Below are 22,637 nucleotides of genomic sequence, written 5' to 3'. Positions count from 1 at the left end.
CTGAACTTAGGAGGAGGAGATGATTTTACGTGAGAAATAGCATGCTTTCTATTCTGCAAAAGAGTAGTTTACACGCAAAGCTGCTCTTCGTGTGAGACTACTGTATTTCTGCCTTTGCTTCATAAAGGTCTCTTGTATGGAACAGATCTGTCATCTGCAATAGTGTTTGACAGCTCTCTAGTCGAGCTGGAATCCCTGGTTAGCTATTCTTTGACTGGTAGCCAGCAGGAGAGAATAGTTTTGGGCATTTGGGGTTCTCTGCCTCTCCTTAAGAGTAGCATTCCCTGCCATCATAACCTAAACTATGTCTTAATAGTTGAAATTCTTCCTGAAATATTTTTGCTAAAGCAAGATCTATTTGAAAACTGAAAAGCTGTCTTTGCTGTCATGAGGTTCAAAGATAGCTGTGAAACCTAGATTTTGCAGATGACTAATAAGCACCAGGAGGTGGAAATGCCCAAGTTATGCCCACTTTCTTTTTCTTAAAAATAATTTTTGCATTATGGCATGGCTGCAGACTTGCAGCAGTTCTGGCTTATCGGTTCTGTACTCTGTTATGTGGACATCCTGCAGCCAAGAGAGTTCTGAAAGGTCTGATGATTTCTTTGTCACTTTTGAATGAGCTGCTGCTTTGGAAGCTAAATCTTACCAAGTGAAGGGAATTTTCTTCGGAGTGGTTAGGAAGTATCCCTGGAGCCTGCCAGCTATGCTCCCAGCCAGCTGGAAAAATCTCAGAAGGAATGGCTGATGCATATTATTTTCATAAAGGTACAATAGCCTTGGCCATAGTGGGTTTTGGATGCGCTATTTCACGTGGTGCATCTACTTCTGCTTTAACAGACCACCTGCAGGATTAAGTAAGCTGTAATAGACTGCCTTGCTTAGGCTGGAAGAAACCTGTGGTTATTCCGTGAATCCGTGTGAGTCAATATGATAATTTCTGAGATGGCACACAGTCAAGGAAGTGCATCTGCTTGGAAAATTACCGACTACATCAAATGCTACCTGGAAACTATCTTTGCTGTTTGGATGTCTGAGTACCAGAAAGCACGTGCTCTGGAGAGCAGATATTGACAGCCTGTCTACTACAGCCTTTCCCAGGTGTCTGAGGGATGTCTGTTTTGGCAGTAGAGAAGACTATCGCTCCACTGGACCCTCGTGCAGCACTACTTTTCCCTGACAGCAACATTTGAAATGTGATCCCAGCAGGTTTGGTTTCAGGTGCTTGCCTGATGTGCCTCACTGGGAAGCCTGTGCTGGTCACTCTCCCCGCTGTGAAGCTCTGCAGAGACCAAACTTTGAGTAGGAATTGATAGAGCTGGTCTGTGACAGTAGACCTCTGGCTGCAGACCCAGTCCAGCCATAGTTCTTCTCCATAGGGTCTTGCAGCTGCAGGCACAGAATGGCTGAGCAGGAGAGACCAACAAATGGTGTGACACTAGCTTGCACAATCCCAGGTTATTAGGATGTCTGTGTTTTCTGCAAATTTCTCTTAACCTGAGAACCGTTAAGAAGAATGATGCCTCTTTACCTGTAAAAGTCAAGCTCTTCAAGGAATCCTTCTGATTCCTTTCCTGCTTGTTTTGTAGAAATCTAATTTCTTCCTCCTTTAGGGTAGAACTCATGGGAGCTTGAACTTTGGCTTTAATGTTTGTCTCAGCAGCTGTGCTATGAGGGGGTTCATTCAGAGACTACCTGCTGTTTCTGAGCTTTTCTGAAGTTGAGCCTGTCTCCCGTGGCCTCACCTTGTCAGTGGCTGGTTCTTGTTACCTCCGGGAGGACTGTTCAGGTGTAACCTCCTATGTTTAGGATGTGGGAATGGGGAGCAGGACAGAGCTCCTATAATAACCCTGCTGCCATACCTGCCAGAATTGTGTCTTTACTGTAGTTTGAAATATGCCTTGAAATGTCTGGAAAAGGGGCGGGCTGCAGCTTGCTTTGTGTATGCAAAGTGGTGCTTTGGAGTTTGCCATGTTTCCTGGGCAGGAGCAAGTGCTTCCTTGTGGATTGTCTGCACTAGTGTGCACGCTTCTAGCCTGAGAAGCCATGGGAAGCCTCAGTGCCTTTCTTTGCTTGCAAGAGCACTTCAAAATGGGGTAGAATCACTCCCTGCTGTTGGAGCAATAGAGGTGTGTATTGCCATTGGGCAGGAAGCTTTGTGCTGAGACTCACATGGGGAAATAAGGAATGTCCATTTTTTAAACATCTGAAACATTGAATGTACATCTGAAAATTAAATATACAAAAACGATCTAGCACATATAGTAATTTCTAGTAAATGTTGCTATAGCTTAAATCTAAATGGCTTGTATACCATTGTGTTCTTTAGGATGTGTCTGTGCTGGTGTGGTCTCCTAGAGTTCACCGGAGACAATTGCTCTTGTCCATAGGGTCATCTTTGTAAATTCTCCTCTTGCTTAAGGGTGCTGACAAAATGCCTCTGTCTGCTGTAGGGCAGCAGAAACACTGGGGTGTCCTTAATTTAATGGTCAGTGGCACGAGGTTGCTCAGGATAGAAACTCATAAAAATCTTCTGTTCCATTTTTACCTGCCAGTAAATGAGTCTGATGGCACTTTTTTCGTTGTTGTTGACTGTTTTCAAGCCATGGACGGATGATCGGGAGCATCATCCTGGCTGCAAAATTTTCTTTGCTTCTGACAGATTCCAGTTCATGCTGAGTCAGCACTGAGCTTCAATTTAAGGTATTAGGGGGATATTGTCTAAGACTTGTCCAAGGACAGGTATGTGCTAGTCTGTCCTGTGGAGAGCTACCAGCGCTGTCACAGTGGTGAAACAGCTTAAGTTTAGTGCATGTGAGAACGCTTTCGGTCATCCCCCACCGCCCCAGGAGCAGATACCATCAGCTTAGTCTGAGCTTACATGTAAATAGCTCAAAACTCAGGATCTGTGTGTTTTCTCCAATGAAGCTCTGGCTAAAAAAGAGCTTTTTTCAGGACAGAAGCTGTGGGGAGCGGAGACCTTGATGCTGTTCAGCCACCTAAATGGGAGGTTACAGAGAAGACAGAGATGGACTGTCCTCCAAGGCAGGTGATGATAGAACGAGAACCAACAGACACAAGTTGCACATGGGAAATTCCAGTTAGCTTGGAGGAATAAGTTTTTCACCATGAACATGCCAGAATTGAGCAGGGACCTAGAGAGGTTGTGAAATCTCCTTTCTTGGAAGTATTCAAAACTTGATTGGACAAGCCCTAGTGAGCTGGTTCAAGTTGGCCCTGCTGGGGTGTTGGGAAAGAAGCCTCCAGAGGTTCCTTCCAACCTAAATCATGCTATGATGCTGTATTTTAGGATCAAGAGCTGCTTGCAGTAGGCAGGATCTTTTTAACAGTAGTAACAGTTGCGCTGTTCCAGTTAAATACTAATAGGCAGCACATCAGTTTTTTTGCTGTGGCAGAGAAGGCAGAACAAGATCAACCTGCTTGTTTCTGAAAGCCTTTGTACATGGGAGTAATGTTGTTTTTAGCCCTTGGTATTCTCAGTACAAAATACAGGGTCAGGATGGTTTAGCAGAGAATTTATAGCCAATCAGTGGCTTTATCTGGCCCATAGTAAGGTTTTGTCTCGCTGACAATTGCTTTCCTCAGTCAAAAGAATCCTGTTTCAAATGCCTGATGTTCCCTAAATATCACATAAGGACAAGGCACTCTACAGAACACTGTGCCTTGGAGAAGCAAACACCAGCAGTTGCCAAAGCCACCAGTGTTAGGTTGCCCTCCTCTGCATGAGGCTGTCTTGGTGCCGTGTTCCTGGCCACAGGGAGAGCAAAGTCCCTCGTGTGTGCACGGCAGGCGCTGTGCAAGGGTGGTTCATGGACCTGCTCTGGAGGAGCAAGACATGACCAAGTGGATGTGACGTTGCTTTCCTCACTGCCTGACAGAGTGATTAACGCACATTTGCTGATCAACAGGTCAGGTGGTCCTTTCTTCTTCTCAGTGTCCTACAGAAAAAGGAGCTTTCCAGGGAGAAAGGGCAGAAGAGCAGAGAAATGAAGCCCTGTGACATGAACGTTGGTGATTTGGCATCCTGGCTTTTCTCACATGACTGTGTACGTTTGCTGACTGGAGAGCATCAAGGCATTTTTCCTAGGTCAGGGCAAGAAATCCAAATGGAAATAAACCCCTGGACAGAGTCAGGAACTTTCCTGGTGCTGAGTTTTGGGCTACCTGTTGCGTGTTTGGCACTACTGAATTTAGAATCGGGAATACTGCCTCCCCACGCTCCCTGGCATCATGTGTTTTCCTGAGACTGCCTCCTGAAGTGGGCAGTTAATTCCTCGTTCTTTGACTAACCCTGCTTTTCTGTAGCTGCATGCGGTGGAGATGTGATACTAACACCTTCCATGCCTTTCCAGGGTCACAATGCACCGGCCTGTTTAGCACCACTGTGCTGGGAGGCTCCTCCAGTGCCCCCAACCTCCAGGACTACGCACGCAGCCATGGCAAAAAGTTTGCCAGCAGCCTGACATACAAAGACGGTATGTGTGTTCCCGTGCAGCAGGTGGTGAATTTGTGGACTTTGGTGTCTCAGGATGCTATTGAGACAAAGGCTTAGACCGCAGGAAGAGCGACAGCTGAATGTGTATATTCCTTGCATCTACAGTAATGCATTTTATCATATCCCAAGAAATTGTGATCCTTGCTAGGACAAGACAGGAGCTGACATTGTGCGAGGAGTTTTATGCTGATGTATGGTATTGCTGGGGTCTGATTTTGCTCTGACATTTTAATACTACTCGCTGTTGTGGAGGAGGATTTATTGGTCTAGATATTAAATAGGTTTGTCCTGGTGTGGAAATCCAGCGTATCACATCGCCTTGCTTACCGTGGTGATCTTGCTGATGCTGAATAAAGCTTTTGTGGAGACAGTAATCCTCACCCTACGGAAGACAGAGCCATCCCAGAGGCAGAACAGTGTGCTTGGGGGGGGTAAGGTGGGTACTAGAGTAAGGCTGGGCACACAGGAGGGTCCGGGGTAGCTGTCAGAAAGCGGGTGTAATATGCCTGAAATGCTTGAGGTAAGTGGGATGCTTGGACAAAATACTGAAAAAGGACCAGAAAGCCTAGTTATTGTGCAGTTCTGCAGAAACTGCCTTAAAGTTTGGCAAGATAACCTGGTAAAATCTGTTTGGGTCGTTAGTGTGAGTGTTGCCCGATGCAGGGGGGTGAAGGGGTGTTGCCCGGCTGTGGATGGGCCTGCAGTCTGCGTTGTGCCTTGGGAAGCAGAGAGTGTTGCTACTTTCAAGGAAGTTGGAGCCCAGGGAAAGACTGGGGTATCCCAGAGGAGCTGCAGGGGTGTAATGCACAAGTGCCAGTGTCTGCTGTGACCCCGATGAGAGAGGCACTCAGGTTCTCCGAGTGCTGATTAACGTAGCATTTGTTGGGACTCTGAGTCAAGCAGCGTTGAACAAACCTCTCCGTGGGGAGGATCTGCACAGCGTGCTGTGTCCTGGTTGGAAATCCATCTAAAGTTGCACAACTCAGGCTTCTCAGCATCTGAACGGGTGTAAAATTATCTGTCCTCTCTTTTTCCTTTTTGTGTTAGTTCCAAAAAATAGTATTTTGCTCAATATTTTACAGTCTGAGTGTCTTTCTTACCAGGATCATAACGAATGCTAGCACTGATGCATTACAAGGTGCGGAGATTAAGGCAGTAACTTGGGGCCTTTGGGGAAAAAAGGAGGTTGGTTCATTTGGATTTTTGTCCAGTTTTGAGGCAAGGAAAATGGCTGAGCAAATCAGGGTGGAAAGATGCTGTGCAATTCTCCGACCTGTTGGAACCTCAGGAATGCCGCTGCGTTGAGACTGTTACGTAGGCTGCCTTGCTCTGCTGCTTCCACTGTGTAGGAGAAATCTGTGCTGCTTCTTCCCTCTTCAGGGAGCTCCCTGGCACACAACGGGCTGTGAGCGACCGAGGCAGGGAGGGTGAGCGGGGAGGATTTAAACCCTGCTGTGCCAGTCTGAGCCGCTCACGGCAGCGAGCGCGGGCTGCTCACAGGTCCCAGAACAGGCTGGTGGTGTCTGGCACAGGACGGGGTGTGAAGACCAGGGGAGCCACTGGAAAGGCCAGCCAGAGCTCTGGCTGCTTTCCTCCCCTAAGCCTGCAGGCAGCGTGGATCCAAGGCAGCGCTGGTTCTTGGGGAGAAGCGTCAAAGACTCCTGCTGTGTACCCAGCTGGGAACAGAGGAGGGTCTGCTCGCCCCGGTGCTGGGCTCCTTTCCCTGCAGGCCATCAGTAGGAACGTGCCTGCAACTGGCCATGTGTGTTGGGGGTCCAGAGGAGTGTCCTGCTCAATTCAGTGAGAAGGTCTCTGCATGCTGAGATGCAGCTGTACCCTCAAGTACTTGAAAGGCAGATTTATTTAATTGGTATGTGAATAACAGCCCAGAATTATTCATGTCCATGTTACACCACTTCTCGCATGTTTCCTAGGGTGCTGTGGCACCCTGTGCTACCGGTACCCTGCTGCAATAAGAGCAATTGTGAGGAAGAAGCCGGGGCTTAGAAAAACAAGTAGGAGTCAGAGGGGCATTTGGCTTCTGGGGAAGGTAGTTTGGAATGTGAAATAAGCCCTTGATCTGCATGTTCCTACTTAAATGAGCAACAATGAATGCTGAACGATGGCATTTAAACCAAACATCACTAGAGCTGAGTACAGCGACACAGCAGACTCTCGGAATATGCTTGTATCAAGGCCTTTTTCACAGTCATCAGGCTAATAATGTTTTAAAACCTTCATATTCTGGAGCACATCTTTGCATGAACTCTTTGATATTTTTTCATGGCTGTGATGCTTCAAGGTGTGGTGCATGGCTTATAGCACTTCATCAGAGACTTGCTCAAGGGAAGTTAAAATGGACCTTATTTCTGAAGTCTATTTTGCTTGGGGCTGGAGGAGGGCTAAGGAAGGCTTCAGTGGAAAGTTGTGTCCCAGGCTCAGGCTGCGGGAAGGTCCACTGGTGGCTGTGATTTGAGGCTGCCTTGTGTGAAGCCAGGGGCGCAGCAAGCCGTGTTGCAGCACCACGTAAATGTGTGCTGTAAAGGCAGGGGGAGATGTGGGGTGGGATGGAGGTGGTACCAGCTGGCTGGCTGCAGCTCCAGGACTTGGACGTTCTAAGGGATTGCACGTGTAGGGCAGATTGTCACACTCTATTTGTTGAGAAGAACCATTCTTTGAGAAAGAAGAACCATTTTTAGGGCTGTTGTGCTGGTGGAAATTGCAGGAAACTGCAGCAAGTTTGAGAGTTGGTTTAAGTACATTAATTGGCCACGTCAGTGGATGTAGCTAGAGAAACACAATGGGGGTGTGGAGCATAAATCGATACGCGTATCTCCCAACCTTGGTGTAGCGGGGCCCGCGTACAGACCCTACTGACCAGATAGAACGGCCGCATGAAACATGAAAGAGAAATAAAAACATTTTCTACTATTTCCTAAAAGTTCCTAAATAGCAGAAAAAGGTATGATTGGCTGGGCTCTCACATCAAATCCTACATACAGGTGGTCTGATCTAGGCTGAGGAATTTCCAGAGTGGGAATAAACTGAAGTTGTCAAATGTTTTTTTGGGGTTTTTTTTTTTTTTTTCATTTTTGGTGCACATGGAGACTAATCCATGTCTTTTAAAAGTCATCTCTTTGCAGCCCAGTAGATGCTTAGAGTCTGTCCTTGCACTGTGTTTCCGATGTGTGATTTCCATGGGAGAGCTTGTCCTGGCCTGGGACAGGGCCAGGAGAAGCCCGAGGACCAGTCTGACGGGTGCACCCCAAAACCTCTTCTCTACTGAAAAGCTTTGAGCAACAGAACTGTAGAACGTCTTCATGGGTCTTCTCTTTGTTCCCTAATTTGTTAGTTGATTTGGCTTCAAACTCTCAAATAGCTCTGTTCAGTTTGCATCAAGAGGATGTTTTGAGCTGCGCTTACCTATGCCAGGGCTCTTCAGTTCCTTGCAGAAGGGTTTTTGTTTTCCCCGGGCAGGGGTGACTCCCGAGAACTGTGCTGTGCCCATGGCCATGAGCGTTGCCCGGCTGCGTCCCGCGCTGGGCTGAGCCTGGGTCGCTCTCGGGGCGGGGAGGAACGAGGTGCCGTCTGCGGCTGAGTCTTTGCAGCTTGAGGGGAGGCCCCGGCAAGGCAGCTCCAGGGAAGGGGGAGCTGCAGAGTGTGAGGAAGCCGAGGAAGCCGAGGGGTTTGGTCAGACCCGCAGGAGCATCCCCAGGTGCTGCAGCAGCGCCGATGGGAACACGTGTTGTGGGGGTCAGGAAGAAGGTGAATCTGAAAGGGTAGTTGCAGCATGTGAAGGTCGGGGATCCTTAGAAGCAGGCTGTTAACTGAGATGATCTGTTTTTATTTCCTCAGAGCTCTTGTCTATGCCAGCCGTAAAACGATTTTCTGTGTCGTTTGCAAAGCATCCGACTAATGGTACGTTTGCTTCCTTGATTTGACGTTCCCTCACATTTCTAACCCTGTGCTCACATTCAGTTCTCTCTGCACATATTCCCCTCTCAGCCTTCTTGTGGTTTTTTTGTGTCTGTGTATCTGGTATCCAAACATGCTTCACCTTCCCCCATTGTCTCCTTGTGACTAACTTGTTCATTCATCCTCTGTAACTGCTCAGTGGTTCCTCTGCTGTTCCCCAAGGCATTTGTGTCCCGGGTGAAAAAGCAAGAGCGGTGGCTCTGTGAACAGACTCCTAAAGCAGCCTTTAATTCCACTGCTAACATTAGGAACCTCTTTCACGCTCCCTTATCCTGGGGGTGGGGGTCGGGGGGAGAATACCATCAGATTTGGGGTGTGGGATATCCACTCCGTGTTCTGTAAGAGCATCAGCAGCTCAGGTCCTCAGTTGGTACAAGGCAGATTTGCAGGAGCAAAACAGGGATGGCCTAAGGCTACCCCTGTGTCACCTGGAGTGGTCTGTGGTGGGAGAGGAGGAGGTGCTGACGGAGTTCTCTCTGCCATGCTGTTCCTCAGCACAGTCCCCTTAGGAGTACCGGTAGCTGCAGGGCCTCCTATTTGAGCCTTGTCTGTTAGGGTGGTCCCCTGCTCACTCCAGGCACGGTGGTGTTGGTGGGAACAGGGTCACCTTTCCTGCAGACGTTATCCTGGGAATGGTGTCTCCAGAACGTTCAGTCATTGGCTGTTGGTGGACGATGCTGCCTTCCCGAGGTAGGAGGGTTTGGCACCATGCTCCCCAGGTGGTGTAGCCTGCTCCTCTCCTCCTGGTAGCTGTGAAGAGGCTTGGTAAAGGACATATGACATTGCTTGTGTTTGCTCACTGTCTGCTTCATATCGCCACTAACCTGACACCTGAACTGTGAGTCTTTGGAGGTCAAAGACCAATACCTCTGTTGTAGCAGATGCCTTGAACTAGTGTTTATTATTCCAAGTCTTGCACAGAAACTTGTGAAAAGGTTTGTCTCACAGCACCACTCCTACCTCATGGCTCCTGCTGTTGAGACAAGTTAGAACCGAAGCAGATCACTGAAAGATGCCAGGTTAAGTGTTTCTGTCTTATGTGATCAAGGCTGCTTCTGCAATCTTGTTGCTTAGTAAATATGAAGATATTCTGCTCTGTGTGATCCGGAAGATGAAAAAAGCTCAGAAGACTGTTATGAAGACCAAGGTTTTGGGAAAGATGAAAGGGGAAGGGGCGGCTAAAAGTGGCTTTATTGTTTCAAAGATCTGAAGGGAAATTGTTTTCTGTGCTTGCTCAGTTTTGTTTTTCCCAGAGCGGCCAACTGCTTGATTTGTTTGTGTGTCTGGATGCCATCTGAGCTCACGTGGTGTATGTTAGCAGGATGTGTCATTCTATCTTGCCTGCAGAACCCCAGCACCAGTCTGTCCTAAGCCACACCGTAAAGCAACTGCCCCCACCCCAAATGCAATAAAGTGAAACTGGGCATCAGGTTTTTCCCAAGAACTGATGAATATTTCTAATGGCAAAGTGCTTCTTAATCAAGAAAACACAGACAGAGGTCCAGCAGGTGTGAGCTTGAAGTTAGGCATATTTTGTCTAGGCTTGGCACTGGTTTTTGCAGGAAGGATGTTTAGCCACATCAGCCACTCGCCCGAGGATGCAAAAGCTGTTCACAGCTCCAAGTCTGCATTTTGTTTCTGAAGACCCGCCTCTGTGTGGTGAAATGGGACACGTGAGCCAGAGCAGTGGCCAAGCACAGCATCAGCCCAGGTGCTTTATGCCCTGGTCTTGGGAGTGTGACATGAGTCCTGAGGCTGAATACGTGGAGGAGATGTGCCTGCGTGCTGGGATCTTGCCTGCCATGCAAGGATGTCGCAGAAGATGGCACAGGGCTGTTCTGAGAGTCTATAGAGGGGAGGTCAGCACTTCTGTGCCCCCTCTGTTCTTGCACACTCTGGGCGCTGTGCTCTCACTGGGACCCTGCTGTCCCCAGCGTCCCTTTCACAGCCTCCAGTCTGATGCCAGGTCCTTCGCTCTCGCCCGTGCGCTGGGGTGTCCGGCTGCGTTTGGACACAGGGCTATGCTTTTTTGGCAGTCCAGGTTTCTTGTCTCAGCTGGGGGAGGGCAAGTGTGGGCCTGACCTTATCTAGCCAAACCTGAGCCTGGGATTAGAACGTGTCCTCAAATGTATTCGCTTGCCAGGCTTTCACTTGCAAAGGTGGAGCCTTGCTGCCCAGGGGCTGCCCCTTTGGCAGAGGCTGGCCCGGGCGGGCGGCCTGGCAGAGACGGGGGCTCTGTAGGTCTGAGGGCATCCCCGACCCACTCGCTGCGGGAGGGATGGGGCTGCAGCCTGTGGCATGGGTCCTGCCCACCCGGCAGCCCTGGTGCCGGCAGCTCCATCCCCTCATCTCCACAGTTTCTCTGTCCCCAGCTGCAGCTGTCCCGCTCCTCTCACTCTCTGTGGCCCCCTTTCCTCCAGATGCGTTTGAGCACCACCACGTTGCCCAGTTGCTGCGCCGTTTTTCCTCTGACTATGCCACGGGCCGGAACATCTGCCTGGATGCCGCTCTAGCCCATCACCTCCAGCAGTGCTCCTACCACCTGCGCCTCTTCAGGAGCTGGCTGATCTCAGGGCAGGATGACTTGGAGTGTCTTTACGGTACTGCACGCTGCAGCTGCCTCGGTCCCCTGCTCTTGTAGCTGAGCAGGGACCACTGTCTGCTTGAGAATGCAAAGTATGCTTTGCTTCTAAAAAAGGCAAGCATTTCCCTCACCGCATCCCTTAAATCTCCGGGCTGCTGCTGCAGCAAGCTGTGTGGGCTGTCGCACCGGCGGTTTCGGAGCCTTGGGCAGTAGCCATTCCACTCGGAGCCAGTACGCTTCGTGTGGCTGTAGCTGTGCTCTCTCCATCTTTGGCAATTGTTTGTTGCCTCCTTCCTTTAGCCAGGGTAAGCCCTTCCCTCGGGTTAGATGCTGAGCTCCTACTGATGTGGTGCCCTGCTGACACGACACCCCTGTGCAGGTCTCCATGGGTGCTGGAGGTGTCCCATTATTAGTGAAGGAGCCAAAGTCTAAGAGTTATGGGGAGAAAGAAGATGCAGGAGGTGCTGCAGCAGGTCTCACGCAGAGTGAACTTGCTGTGGAAATTTGGGGGAAGCGAGTGCTTGTGGGGTTGTGTTGTTTCTAGAGAGACCAAGTTAAGAGAGGGTAGAAACTGAGCTTCTGTGTGGCTGCACTGCATGGCGTCTGTTCTGCCAGGTAGGGTCTTTGCAGCGTGTCGTGTCTCTGGTGGGAAGAGGTAGGAGATTTCAGTATTGAATCCAGATGTTATAAATCAAAGCTTGCTGCTGTTTCTCTGATCTGTTTCAGCCTCTGGCACAGTCTGATGCACTGAGGTCTCAGTGCATCTAAGACAAGTGGAAGGATTCCTCTGAGAGGGGCAGCTCGCTGGGGCTGGCTGCTCACATCTGCCTCGCACCATAACACCTGCTGGGTGCATGTGGCTTGCTGAGCTGTGTGGTGTGCTGCATGGACCCCCCTTTCTCACTCAGAGCCGTAGGTGGAAGGGGCAGAGACAGTACGGTTTGTCAGGTAGTGAAGCAACAGGATCAAGTGTTTTCAGAGCCCAGAAGAGAGAATTTTTCTCTCACAGTCTGTTTTTTCTTGATATGGCCCTTTCTGTCAAGTAGGCAATTTGGAGATGGCAGTTGCTTTTCATATATAATTAGGACAATCCTTGGTCTCCTAGCAACAAATACTAAAAAGCAGCAAAATTGCTTCAAGGGAAGAGATGCTGGAACACAGCAGACTGCTCCAAAGCCAAAGCTGAGCTTCCGCTGCTGCAGATCTCAGCCATCTCCCGTGAGCTCCACAGGGAGAGGAAATTAACTCGGTGCTTTGGGCAGTCATACGCCAAATATTGCAGCACGGTGCTGGTGGTGCAGCCTGCCCCGATGCACCAAACCTACGAGATATGGACCTCCATGCAGCAGCCTTCCTGCGTGGAAACCAGCTCTCTGCAATCAGTCAGTTCTTTCTTGCTGTTTTCTCAGTCTGTCATCAAGCCCACGGTTAATTAGCGTGTTTGGGATTCCTGCTGGGGTTAGTCTCAGAGCAGACGTGTCTCCGGTCTCTGTAGCCGCCAGCCCAACTTCCCTCCTTGTGACAACTACATACTCCTCTCTTTCTTGCCTTTCAACCATACTTCTATCCACACAAAGAAAAGATGAATTAAAAGAGACTTAGGGAGCTGAAAGTGTGCAGCTGGTACCCATAGTCGGAAAGATCAATGGTGGAGCGCTGAAGCAATCTGCCTGGGAATATGTGCTTATCTGTGTGGTCATGGCTGGGAAAGAGAAGAGAAAATTTAAATGACAAGGGGAAACAGCGTCAAATTCATATCTAAAATGGTGGGCTCTGATCTGACCATCACCACTTGGCACGATGTGGAAAAGGTAGAAATTTGCAGTCTGGGAGAGATGTTTGTGATAGTGGCGGGAGAGCAGTGGTGGGGATCCGCAGTTCAGTGTCTGTTCCAGGATGGTGCTGGGAGGTTTCTGATGGCGTGAGTTAAAGGCAGCTGCAGACAGAAGTTATTTTTTTTCCACACAGAGTGAAACTCCTCACTGTGTTACGTGGGAGTGTTGGAGCTTAACTGAGTTCAAGGGGAGACTGGAGAATGTGGATGGGACAGATGAGGGTCAGAGCAGTTCTAAGCTGCAATTCGCTGGAGTTTGGGGGCTACCCGGAGGAAGAGTTACCACGTGCTGTCCGGTCTTGTACCCCTTCATTCGCAGCCACTTCTGGCACTGAGGGCAGAGAGGTGCTGGACTAGGATAGACCTTCAGGCTGGCTCTACAGGCTTGAATTTAGGAAGGCTGGATAGCAAAAGTCCAAGTTCATGTACATATCCTGTGTGCATTTATAAACACATACAAATACACATGTGGCATATTGGGGTTCTCCCCACAAAAGAAGGCTGGACTGACTAAGTGTGTTGGAGAGGAACTTGCTGAGTGTGCGTTCTCCCGGTGCTTTCTTCAGAATCTGTGCTGAGGCTGGGCAAGTGCTGCTTCACTCCAGAGAGCTGACATACACACCTTTGGCATACAGGCAATTTGGGATGTGCCTGCTGCCTTGGTCTGCCTGTTGCTTTCGGGATCTCCATTGGAAAGGAACAGGCACCTTCTGCACTGCAGCGTAGAACTCACAGCTGGAGAGCTGGGTAGTGACTCGGCAACTTCTGCTCATCAACTTGCGTGTAATAATGTTCAGAACTCTCAGGCAAAAATATAACACACAAAAAGGATTTCTTTGGACCAGAAAGACTTCTCACCTTCTCCTTGGCATCTGTCTTTGTTAGCTGACAGCAGTTTGGCTGCTTTCTACTTGTGAGCCTGCTGCAGCAGCAAGTGCCTTCTCTTTGAACAAGCCCACTCTGCCAGCAGAGAAGCTTTGCCATATTTGGGACCTCAGCTCAATCTTGGTAAAGCTGAGGAACACGCCATTTGGACTGCTTGAAGACTGCTCCTTTGTCGTGCCCTCTGGCCAGGAGGTCTGCTGGCTCCCAGGTGATCTGCAGAATGACCAGCTCTGAGGAATAATCCCACTGGCACTGACTTCATTCCAGGGGTGCATGTGTTCCATATGAACTCAGCTTTCCCAGCTCATACTATACACTTCTTGTCTCTCTGGGGCATACTGAGAATTTAGGAAACTTTGTGTCACCTTGATTCAAATTTGATGCTTCCTCTTAATGAAATGGTATTGATTCTCAAGAGTTTAGAATGGGACATCTGCTGCAGTAATCAAGAAGGTGCAAATGAATTCAAGGTCTTGTTTTCTCGTTGTTCTTCCCTTTTCCCAGTATAAAAATCTGCTTATTTTACTTCTGCTGCTAACGCCTTTGGTTGAATTTTCTTTAAGACCTTGGGGTGACTGAAGAAAATAGAGCTAAATAGATGGAAGTAGCTGTTACATCTGCAGTGAAAGAGCAATAGGATGGCCCAGTACACAGGGTTCACTCAGAGGTCTGTAACGTATTTGCTTGGCATTCAAGCCATGTAATCATAAAGTAGGTGTTGGCTATTTCAGAATTCATCATTGTGTGGTTCAGGTAAAAAGGTGGTGCTTCTAGACTCTTTCTTTGAGGTCATATGCTAAGAGTTAGCTGTTAACAAGAACTGTGTTCCTCCTGCCTGCTGGAGTCTCCTGGAAGTCTGGGATTCTCTGGTTTGGACGGAAGATGTGAGTCAGGTGCAGGTCTGCATTTGCTTTTTATGGTAGAGTGTCTAGATGATCTCTGCAAAAGGGTCCTTATACCCAAATCACATTCTTAATATCTGATGAAGTGTTGTATGTCAGTATTGGCAGCTCTGAAACAGTCTTACTCTAAGGGCAGAGTCACTCCCTGCTTGAACATCTGGAGGACTTCTTTATAAACCGTGATTATGCTGAGTAGACTCTGCAGTGGGCAGTAAAGTGGGCAGATGCCGAGAATGTGGAGCTCCGGGGAGAAGAGCTCAAACGGACAGTTAACTTGGCTGTGACAGGGATGGGCCTTCAGCTTTGGCATCAGCACGCCTGGCAGAGACGAAGCAGGACTTGCCATCCTCTAGCTGGATGGCACCTCTTCTGCTGTCACCTGCAGTCCCATTCCCTCTGCTGCTGTGTCAGGATGCTGCTGCATTATTATTGATTCAGAGCAGAGATTCCACCATAGCTGCTCCCCCGCCTCATGCAGTCTCCTTGGACGTCCAAAATAATACATGCTCAGCAGACTCCACTGCCTTCTCTATCTTAAGGTTTTTTCCCATAACCAAAGCTTGTTTTCTTGACTCTAACAGATGGTTTCTTCCTATTTTAAGGAACAAAATTTTGGAGACTTAACCATGCTGTACTCCTTGCCAGGAGAAGTTTAGAGCTGACTCTGGGATTCATTTCTAGCTGCTCTCCCTGCAGGGCAGGTCTCACTCTGGGGGAGGCAGAGTGCCCTCTGCACCCCTAAGGCAGCTGCTGTAGTCAAACTGGAACAAACTGAAAAGTGACACTTGTTCCTCTGTGGGCTGCTGTTTGACTTTGGTACCAAATGAATGGAATCCTGTCTTAATTTCTTGTGCTGTCATCTGCATCACAGACTCCTGTCTGGCAGGTGCCAGGAGGAGTTTTGGGCGGCAGCAGCAGTAGTCGAGTGGTCAGGCTGGAAAGGTTCCTGCGGTTTGCACTCGTGATTTATTTTTGTTGCCCCTTCCCAAAGATGTTGTCCTTTTCTAAATGTGCAGTAGTGGTCAGAGCCTTCACTGGGGACTCTGGCTGTCGCTGGGGTACGTGGCAGGATGTCGGTCTGTAGCAGTAGCTTCTGCCTTGTGGCATGGTGTGAGGCTGCCGCTGTTGGCCTCTGCCCAGCAGCCAGGCAGGTCAGGGGAGGTGTGCAGGGAGAGGGCTGCCATACACAAATGAGAGGGATGCCTTGAAAACAGTAGTGCTTCACCTTGAGAAGATAAACTTTTGCTTTTTCTCTACTTGCTTGAGACCGGTCAGGTGAGGCAGAGCTGAGCAGAGCTGTGCAAGCAGGCGTTTGGCACCCGGGGATCTAGGTGTGTCATTTCGCATCAGTAGCATTCAGTGTTCCGTGTTTCCTTTAATGCTGGACCTTTCATTTCCTCTTTCTATTAGAGGAGTGCCCAAGCACTCAGATCCCCATCAGTGCCTCCAGTATATCTTGTAACTACATTGCTTTGCCCTGTTATATTCAAACTTCTTCCCTTTTTCTTTGAAGGCCCCAATATCTGAGCCAACTTTTGCCCCTCTTAGAAGCAGATTCTGTTGTGAAATTATAGAATCATAGAATGACCTTAGCCTCGTGCTATGCTGCTCCACAACCATCTCCAAGGGGCTGTTTGTTAAGTCTTGCCCTCACCCTTTTCCTTTAGCTCTGTCTCCCAGAATGTCTATTAGAAAATAATGAACAGGTTCTCTTCCTTATTCAGCACTTCCACTCTAAGGGCTTCTCAGCAAGTGTCAGAAGAGTGTGGTATTTTTCCTGTGTCTTACATTCCTTTGACCTAGCCAAGGATTTGTTGTTCTTCATGTCTTGAGATGATGTTTCGAGGCCCTTTGTGACATAGGTAACCTCTCTGAACTGTCTGGAGGGTTCTTTGTTGCCAGAAGCTGTTATGGCAGTTGATGTCTCTGCAGCTTTGCAAACCGGTGATGATCTGGTCTGCAGCCTCCTCACATTGCATGTGGATTCACTCTGAATACCATCTGCTGGCTCATGCTCCTTGCCCCCTGCAGATCAGGGTTAGGTGAGTGGGTTGGAGCAGAGACTGTCCTGGAGGTGACTGGAACAATGACTACACTTAGCAGATAACCCAGGTGCTCTGTGCCTTCTCCTTAGGTGCTGTCAGGATGCAGGGATCAGTTTTACCCTGTCAGTGTGCTGGGCAGCAACCCTGACACAGCAGTGCATCAAGAGCTCTTGTACTTTTTGCATTTCAAAGTAATTTTCCTTCTCTGTAGGAACAAACCCAGTTCCTTCCCAGTGTCTTTTTGAACTCCTTGGAGGGAGCTGGGGAGTCACAGAATGGGAAGCCTTCGCTTAAGAAGTTCAGAGGCCTCTAAACTCAAGATGCTCAGAGCAGGAGGAGGCCTCATTCCCATATGGCCAGAGACTCGTTTGTTTCTTCCTCGCTCCTCTGGCAGTTTCGGTTGGCTTGGTGCCAGCATTGCCAAGAAGCTGGGATGAAGAGGAAGATGCTTTGCTGTAATACTCTGCTGGCTTGAGTGGCAAAGAATTTATTGTGAATGGTTGTGACGCAGCTTAGCTCTGAGCAAGTGTCTGTTAAATGTCGAGATACCTATTTCTACTAATCCTGCGTTTGCAGGCAGTGAAGTCTTGTTAAGGGGACAAATAACTCAAGCTGTTGCCCAGCCGTTCCTCGGGGGGGGGTCTGCCAGGCGCACACAGGGGGTCTCTGCCGCTCCTGGCCTTCGCAGCAGCCTGTGCTGCCTCGCTGGTGGGGAGGGGGCGGACTGTGTCCCGGGGGGGGTGTCACTAGTGGTGGGGGTCCTTTCATGGAAATTCTGTTGATTTCACTGAAATTCTGTTTAGCGTCTGTAAAGTGTGGGGCACTGTGCCAGGTTCTCCATCATGACCATATATTTTAGCAAAAGGGTCACAGGCCTTGCAGCAAACACGACTGCTGTTAGATATGTTTCCTCCTCCTCCCCCTCCTCCTGCGTATGCCTGGGTGCTTGCTTTCAGGTCTGTTACTGCATGTGATTGCCTAGTGGTGATTTTCTTGGCCTAGAAGAGGTGACCTTAGGCCCGAGTGTGCCTGGTGTTTGAATCCCAGACTGCCCAGCTCCTTCAGCCATGACTGGTCCTGCATGGATTTAGGTTGCCGTTTGCTCTATTCACTTTCTGATTGGGTTTTTTCCAGGTTTTGAAGGCTGTTCCATGGTTCCCACCATTTATCCCCTGGAGACCCTGCACAACTCCCTCTCTTTGCGACAGGTCAACGAGTTTCTGACAGCTGTGTGCAGGAGTTGCAGCGAATCGCATGTCCAGTCTACCGCAGGTACTGGTGAGGTGGGCTTGTCTCTGGGTCAGCCAGAACAGGGTTGAGGCCAGGAGACCTTTTGGTCTCTTATGTTGTCAGGACAGATCCGCCTGAAGGACTGGCAAGAAGTGCAGTCTCTGAAATCTGTTCCAGGGTGTCCTAGCCCCAGAGTGAGCTATGGGATCAGGGTCACCCTAGGCCACTTACTTGAGAGACAAGTAATCGGCCAGGTCTGTCTGGCTGATAAGTTTGGTGATGTGGATACAAACACCAGCTTGGGAAATCTTAGCCTTATATTCCCAGGAGCTGAGGGACCGGCATGGCTCTGAATTTAGCCTGTTCTTGAGCTCTTCCTGGAGTGCCTGCTTGTGGCTGCTGGGCTACGAGCCATTCCTTTATGTCTGTCTGAATATTGCTGATCTGTTTTTTTTTTGTTTTTTTTTCTTGAAGCATTGTTTGATTCAATGATTGGCAGCCAGATACCAGGAGACCCCTTTATGTCCCAGCGAATCCTGTCGTCATCCTCTTTGCCATTGCGCCAGCGCTCAGATAAGCCCCCTTGGTGTGAGTGTTCTCCCTTCTTGATCAGGGATGGGTGTGATGGTGAGGGAGGGAAGTAAAGGGTGCCCAAAGGCGGCACTGGTATTGGTGCTCAGGGTTTCTGTGTTCTGCCCTTGAAGGAACAGAAATGGAAAGGGGAAATAGGTAAAAGGGGAAGTAGTCATATGCCCTGTGAAAAAGCTTCCAAAGAAAGATGCAAAAAGGGACTCTGTAGTATTGTATCTTGTGGGGACAGCTGCTGTTGGATGGACGCCTGTCTCTCCAGACATCCTCTGTTTTGTGCACTAGGACATGGAGGGCCTGAATGCACTTCATTTCAAGTCTTGTGATTCTCAGTGACACGTGGCCAGTTCATTGCTGGTGTGTGGAAATACCTTCTTTCCTAGCCAGCCCGTACATGCCTCACCCAGAGTTCTGTACAGGAGAGGCGATTGGTTAGTTCTTCACTTACTGGCTTTTCTGCAGCCCCTGGGCCTCACTTGTCACAGTCTCTGCAGAGCTGGTGACTGTTGTTAGTCCCCTTTGCAGATCTGGCTGGAGCTCGAAGGGGAAGGGGTAGCCAGCAGTTGCACTGCAAGCACTGTGATAACACGAGTCAAGGTTGCCACTGGAAGCTCAGTCCTGCTCTTCTCCTGGCTCTACGCTCCTTGTGCCAGCAGCAGCGTGTGTCTGTGGACAGCAAGGTCAGGGAACTGATCTGACTGAAAACAGTTGTTTAATCCTCCCCCTTTATTGGATTAGATACAATCTAGATCTGTTCTCTAGTTTTGCTCATTGTACAATGTAAGGCAAGAATAAGCATTAGTGGAGAAGCTGTATTTCTCCTTCCTGTGGTGACGCTAGCTCAGTATTCAGGGATTGTGTGTGTCAGGAACCATGAGCAGCAAAGTGAAGCTGAGAGTGTTCTATAATAAAGAGGGAGTGAAAGAAACTGCTTTTCAGCTCAAAGCCCAACATCCCGTTTCACGTTTTGCTCTGTAGTGGCAGCAGAACGCACTCTTGGCTGTATGCCAACGTGGCACGGTCCCACACGAGGCGAGTGTGGTGTTTGCACTTGGGTTTTCATCAGCTGAGCTGCCAGAAACACGCCCAAGAGCGACAGCAAGCCCCTGCCAGGTTCATGGCATGTAGACAATCCTCATCCATGGGCTGTAGAACTGTGGGACTGCGACAGCTTGGGTCTGCCCAGGCTTTGGGCTGGGGAAATACCAACTGAATGTTTAAGATTTTTCTTCCTCTTTGCAGACAGCAGCGGCCCCTCCAGTACTGTCTCCAGTGCAGGCCCATCCTCCCCAACCTCTGTGGACAACTGCGCTCGTTTCAGCTTCTCTGAGAAACTGTCTGCCAGTCCACCAAAGAGTGAGGAGCAGCTGAGCAGCCAGTCCCCGGAGCACGGGGAGAGGCAGCCTCCAGGCCCAGGGCTGGACGTGGAGGTGGGGATGTCTGGGTTGTCGGTGGCAGAGCCAGGTGCCCCAGAGACCCTGACCTGGAATAAGTGCCCAGAGCCAGGCAGGGCCCTGGAGCTGTGCAAGAAGGAGCTGGTGGAGGAGGACTCTTACCCAGAGGAGAAGAGCACGGTGGAGCTGGATCAAGAAGAATCAGCTGGGGAAATGTTAGAGCCCAGTAACAACGGGAGCCCAAAGTGTGGTGCAGGGTGTGATATAAGGCTGGCAGGGGAGAGGGTGAAGCCAGGAGAGGGGTACTCGGGGGAAATGACTGGCCTGGATCAGTCCAGGCTGTTCGAGGAGACCTTGGTGCCCTGTGAAGAGGAGCTGCTGGAAGAGGTGTTGGATCCAGAGCATATGGGCAAGGAGCTGCTGGGGGACAGTGGTTTCTCAGGCCAGCTTCTGTCTGGTCAACCGTGTCAGGAGCAGCCACTGCCTCCTGAGAAAAGCATGGAGGAGCTGCTGCCGCTGTGTCGGGAGGCTCAGCAGAATTAGTGACTCACTGGACAGCACGCTGCAAGCGCTTCTAGCCTGGAGGCTTCCTGCACAGCACCTCATGCAGCTGGCTGTCTGCAGCACAGAACAAGCTATGTCCCGAGGCCACAGGACTCTGGGGTGTGGAAGATTCTGCTCTGCTGCTCCACAAGCCAGCTCTTTGCCATTTGGCAAGAAACAACGCCCCATCTGCCTTGTTAAATGAACAAGAAATGCAGTCTTGGTACTGGCACGGCACCTCTGTGGAGTGGGGACATGGTGTCCCAAGGGCTGTGTGCTCGCCGGGACAGCAGAGTTAGAGGACTGGTACAGCCAAGGCTTTTGGGGTGGTAAGTCCAAAGGGGACAGATGCCGCCTTGAGATTTTTTTGGCCCGTAGCCTTTAGGGAAAGGCATTCTGGGCCCAAAGTAAGCAGATCCATCACAACCACCAACCTCCTCTCTGTTCCTTCCTTCCTCCTCTCTCAATTCCCACCACTGACCACCAAACCAGGTCCAGCGAGTCCATGGCAGGAAGACTAGGAGAAGCAGAAGGAATTCTGGATGAGTGTGGGAAGGAGAGTAATGAGGGGATCAGGTTCAAGACTGCCACTTGCAAGAAAACGTCTGTTTGGCATGGACTTGAGTGCTTTCCTGCTGGGCTGAGGCAGAGAGGTGGGCAGGGAGGACACACACGGGTGTTTTTTCTAGTCCCCAAGTGTCAGGCAGGGTACAGCTCTGAAGTCTTGGTGACAGAAATGAAAAGAAACTGCTATTTGAACAAATCAGGATTATTAGAAACGAATAAGGAGAAATCTTTATTATATATAAAATGAAAAGTATTTAATACCTATTTATGTAAATGACTTGTGAGCACAAGCCTGAGGGCAAGATTGATACGAATGTCCCTGCTGCATCCTGAGTGCAGGCCAGGGCTGTGCCTCCTGCGCCTCCTGTATTTATGGACAAGTCTGCGTGTCTGTCTGTAGCTAGGTTCCGTGTTTTTGTGAAGCTGTGCCCAAAGATCTCCGCGCTGTGTTGTGACAATGTGTGTTCACAGTAAATCTATGCTGTGGGTCTGGCGTCTCTCTGTCCCTGTGGTCTGTGTGCCAGGGCTGGCAGGGGCCCGGGACAGCAGGCCCTGCTCCGTCTCCGCCCTCCTGGAGGAGGAACCGTGGCTGAAATCACAGCTGAAGTGAATGCACAGGCATGGGCCCTGGCTCAAGAAGGCCAGATACCTCTTTTCTCCTCCACAGAAGAACTGGTCATACTGGGAAGAGGTCCTGGCTTCCCGGGTCCTGGGGTGGTTTGTGGTAGAACGAAGGTGCTGGGGCAGTGTGTTCGCCACCTTTCTCTTGGCCCACACCTTCTTTTCGGTTCCAAGCACATCCTGGGTACCGTGGCCTCTTCTCACGTCTGGTACTCCCTGCCTGCCAGGCTGGGTGTTTAGGAAAGGTTCCCATTTCCCTGCAGCTGAAGTGCGGTGGTGGTACAGCTGCCTCGGGTAGGGGGGGGCGGCCTGGCCTGCTCCCCCCCCACAGCCGGCTCTGGTGAGGGGGTGTGCAGGGTGCTGGGGCGGCGTCCTGCTGCCCTGCGGGGAGCCTCCAGCTTCCATTGCAGCCCTGCATTGAGGATCTGGGGGAGACATTACACGGCGGGTGCCTGTGGGACCTGCAGCGTGCCCTGCCCCGAGAGCCGCCTGCGGGGATGGAGGCAGAGCAGTTCTCGGTCCCGCTCGCGCCCCTCCGGCAATGCCAGTGCCCTGGTCCCAACGGCCTGGGGCCGGTAATGCCTGGCACCCACCGCCCAGCAGCAGGGCCCCAGCCGGGCACCAGAGCTGCCTCTCCTGCCAGGATTCCGGTGCTTCTGTCTGGGGAAGGCAGCGCCCACCCCTGAGCCCATGGAACGGAGGTGGTGGCCCAGGCCTGGGCAGGGTGGCTGCCGCGACGGACCTGCTGCAGGCTGTCCCTGCAGAGTGGTGACCTGTGGCTGGTGGTGTTTATGTTGCGGAAGCGAATGTCCTGAACTCAAAGGCAGGTGTCCCACAGCCAGCAAAGAAGAAAGCCGGGCTGCCTGCGGTGCTGCAAGAACTGGGCCCTAGTCTAGTCTGCTCTCTGCAATACAGGCCAAGAAGAGATGGTGCCCTTTATTTTAAAAGCTGCT

At 50.3% G+C, this 22,637-nt stretch overlaps 1 protein-coding gene across 3 annotated transcripts in view; it reads left to right on the top strand.

Moving 5' to 3' along the window:
• Positions 1-21,557, top strand: part of PPIP5K1 (diphosphoinositol pentakisphosphate kinase 1) — a 44,031-nt gene extending 22,474 nt beyond the window's left edge. For 2 of the 3 annotated variants that reach the window (XM_074156397.1, XM_074156396.1), the window contains exons 25-29: positions 4,374-4,496; positions 8,372-8,434; positions 17,876-18,013; positions 18,446-18,559; positions 19,802-21,557. In XM_074156397.1, coding sequence (XP_074012498.1) covers positions 4,374-4,496; positions 8,372-8,434; positions 17,876-18,013; positions 18,446-18,559; positions 19,802-20,496 — 1,133 coding nt within the window. In that variant the 3' untranslated portion in view covers positions 20,497-21,557. Of the gene's footprint in view, positions 1-4,373; positions 4,497-8,371; positions 8,435-10,911; positions 11,092-17,875; positions 18,014-18,445; positions 18,560-19,801 lie in introns of all 3 variants that reach the window. The other variant, XM_074156394.1, reaches the window with a different exon arrangement.
• The last annotated feature ends 1,080 nt before the right edge of the window (positions 21,558-22,637 follow it).

This window comes from Numenius arquata, chromosome 11, assembly GCF_964106895.1.
Source record: "Numenius arquata chromosome 11, bNumArq3.hap1.1, whole genome shotgun sequence".
NCBI classification, from domain to species: domain Eukaryota; kingdom Metazoa; phylum Chordata; class Aves; order Charadriiformes; family Scolopacidae; genus Numenius; species Numenius arquata.
The sequence above is the reverse complement of the archived record's forward strand: the minus strand, read 5'-3'. Positions and strand labels throughout refer to the sequence as shown.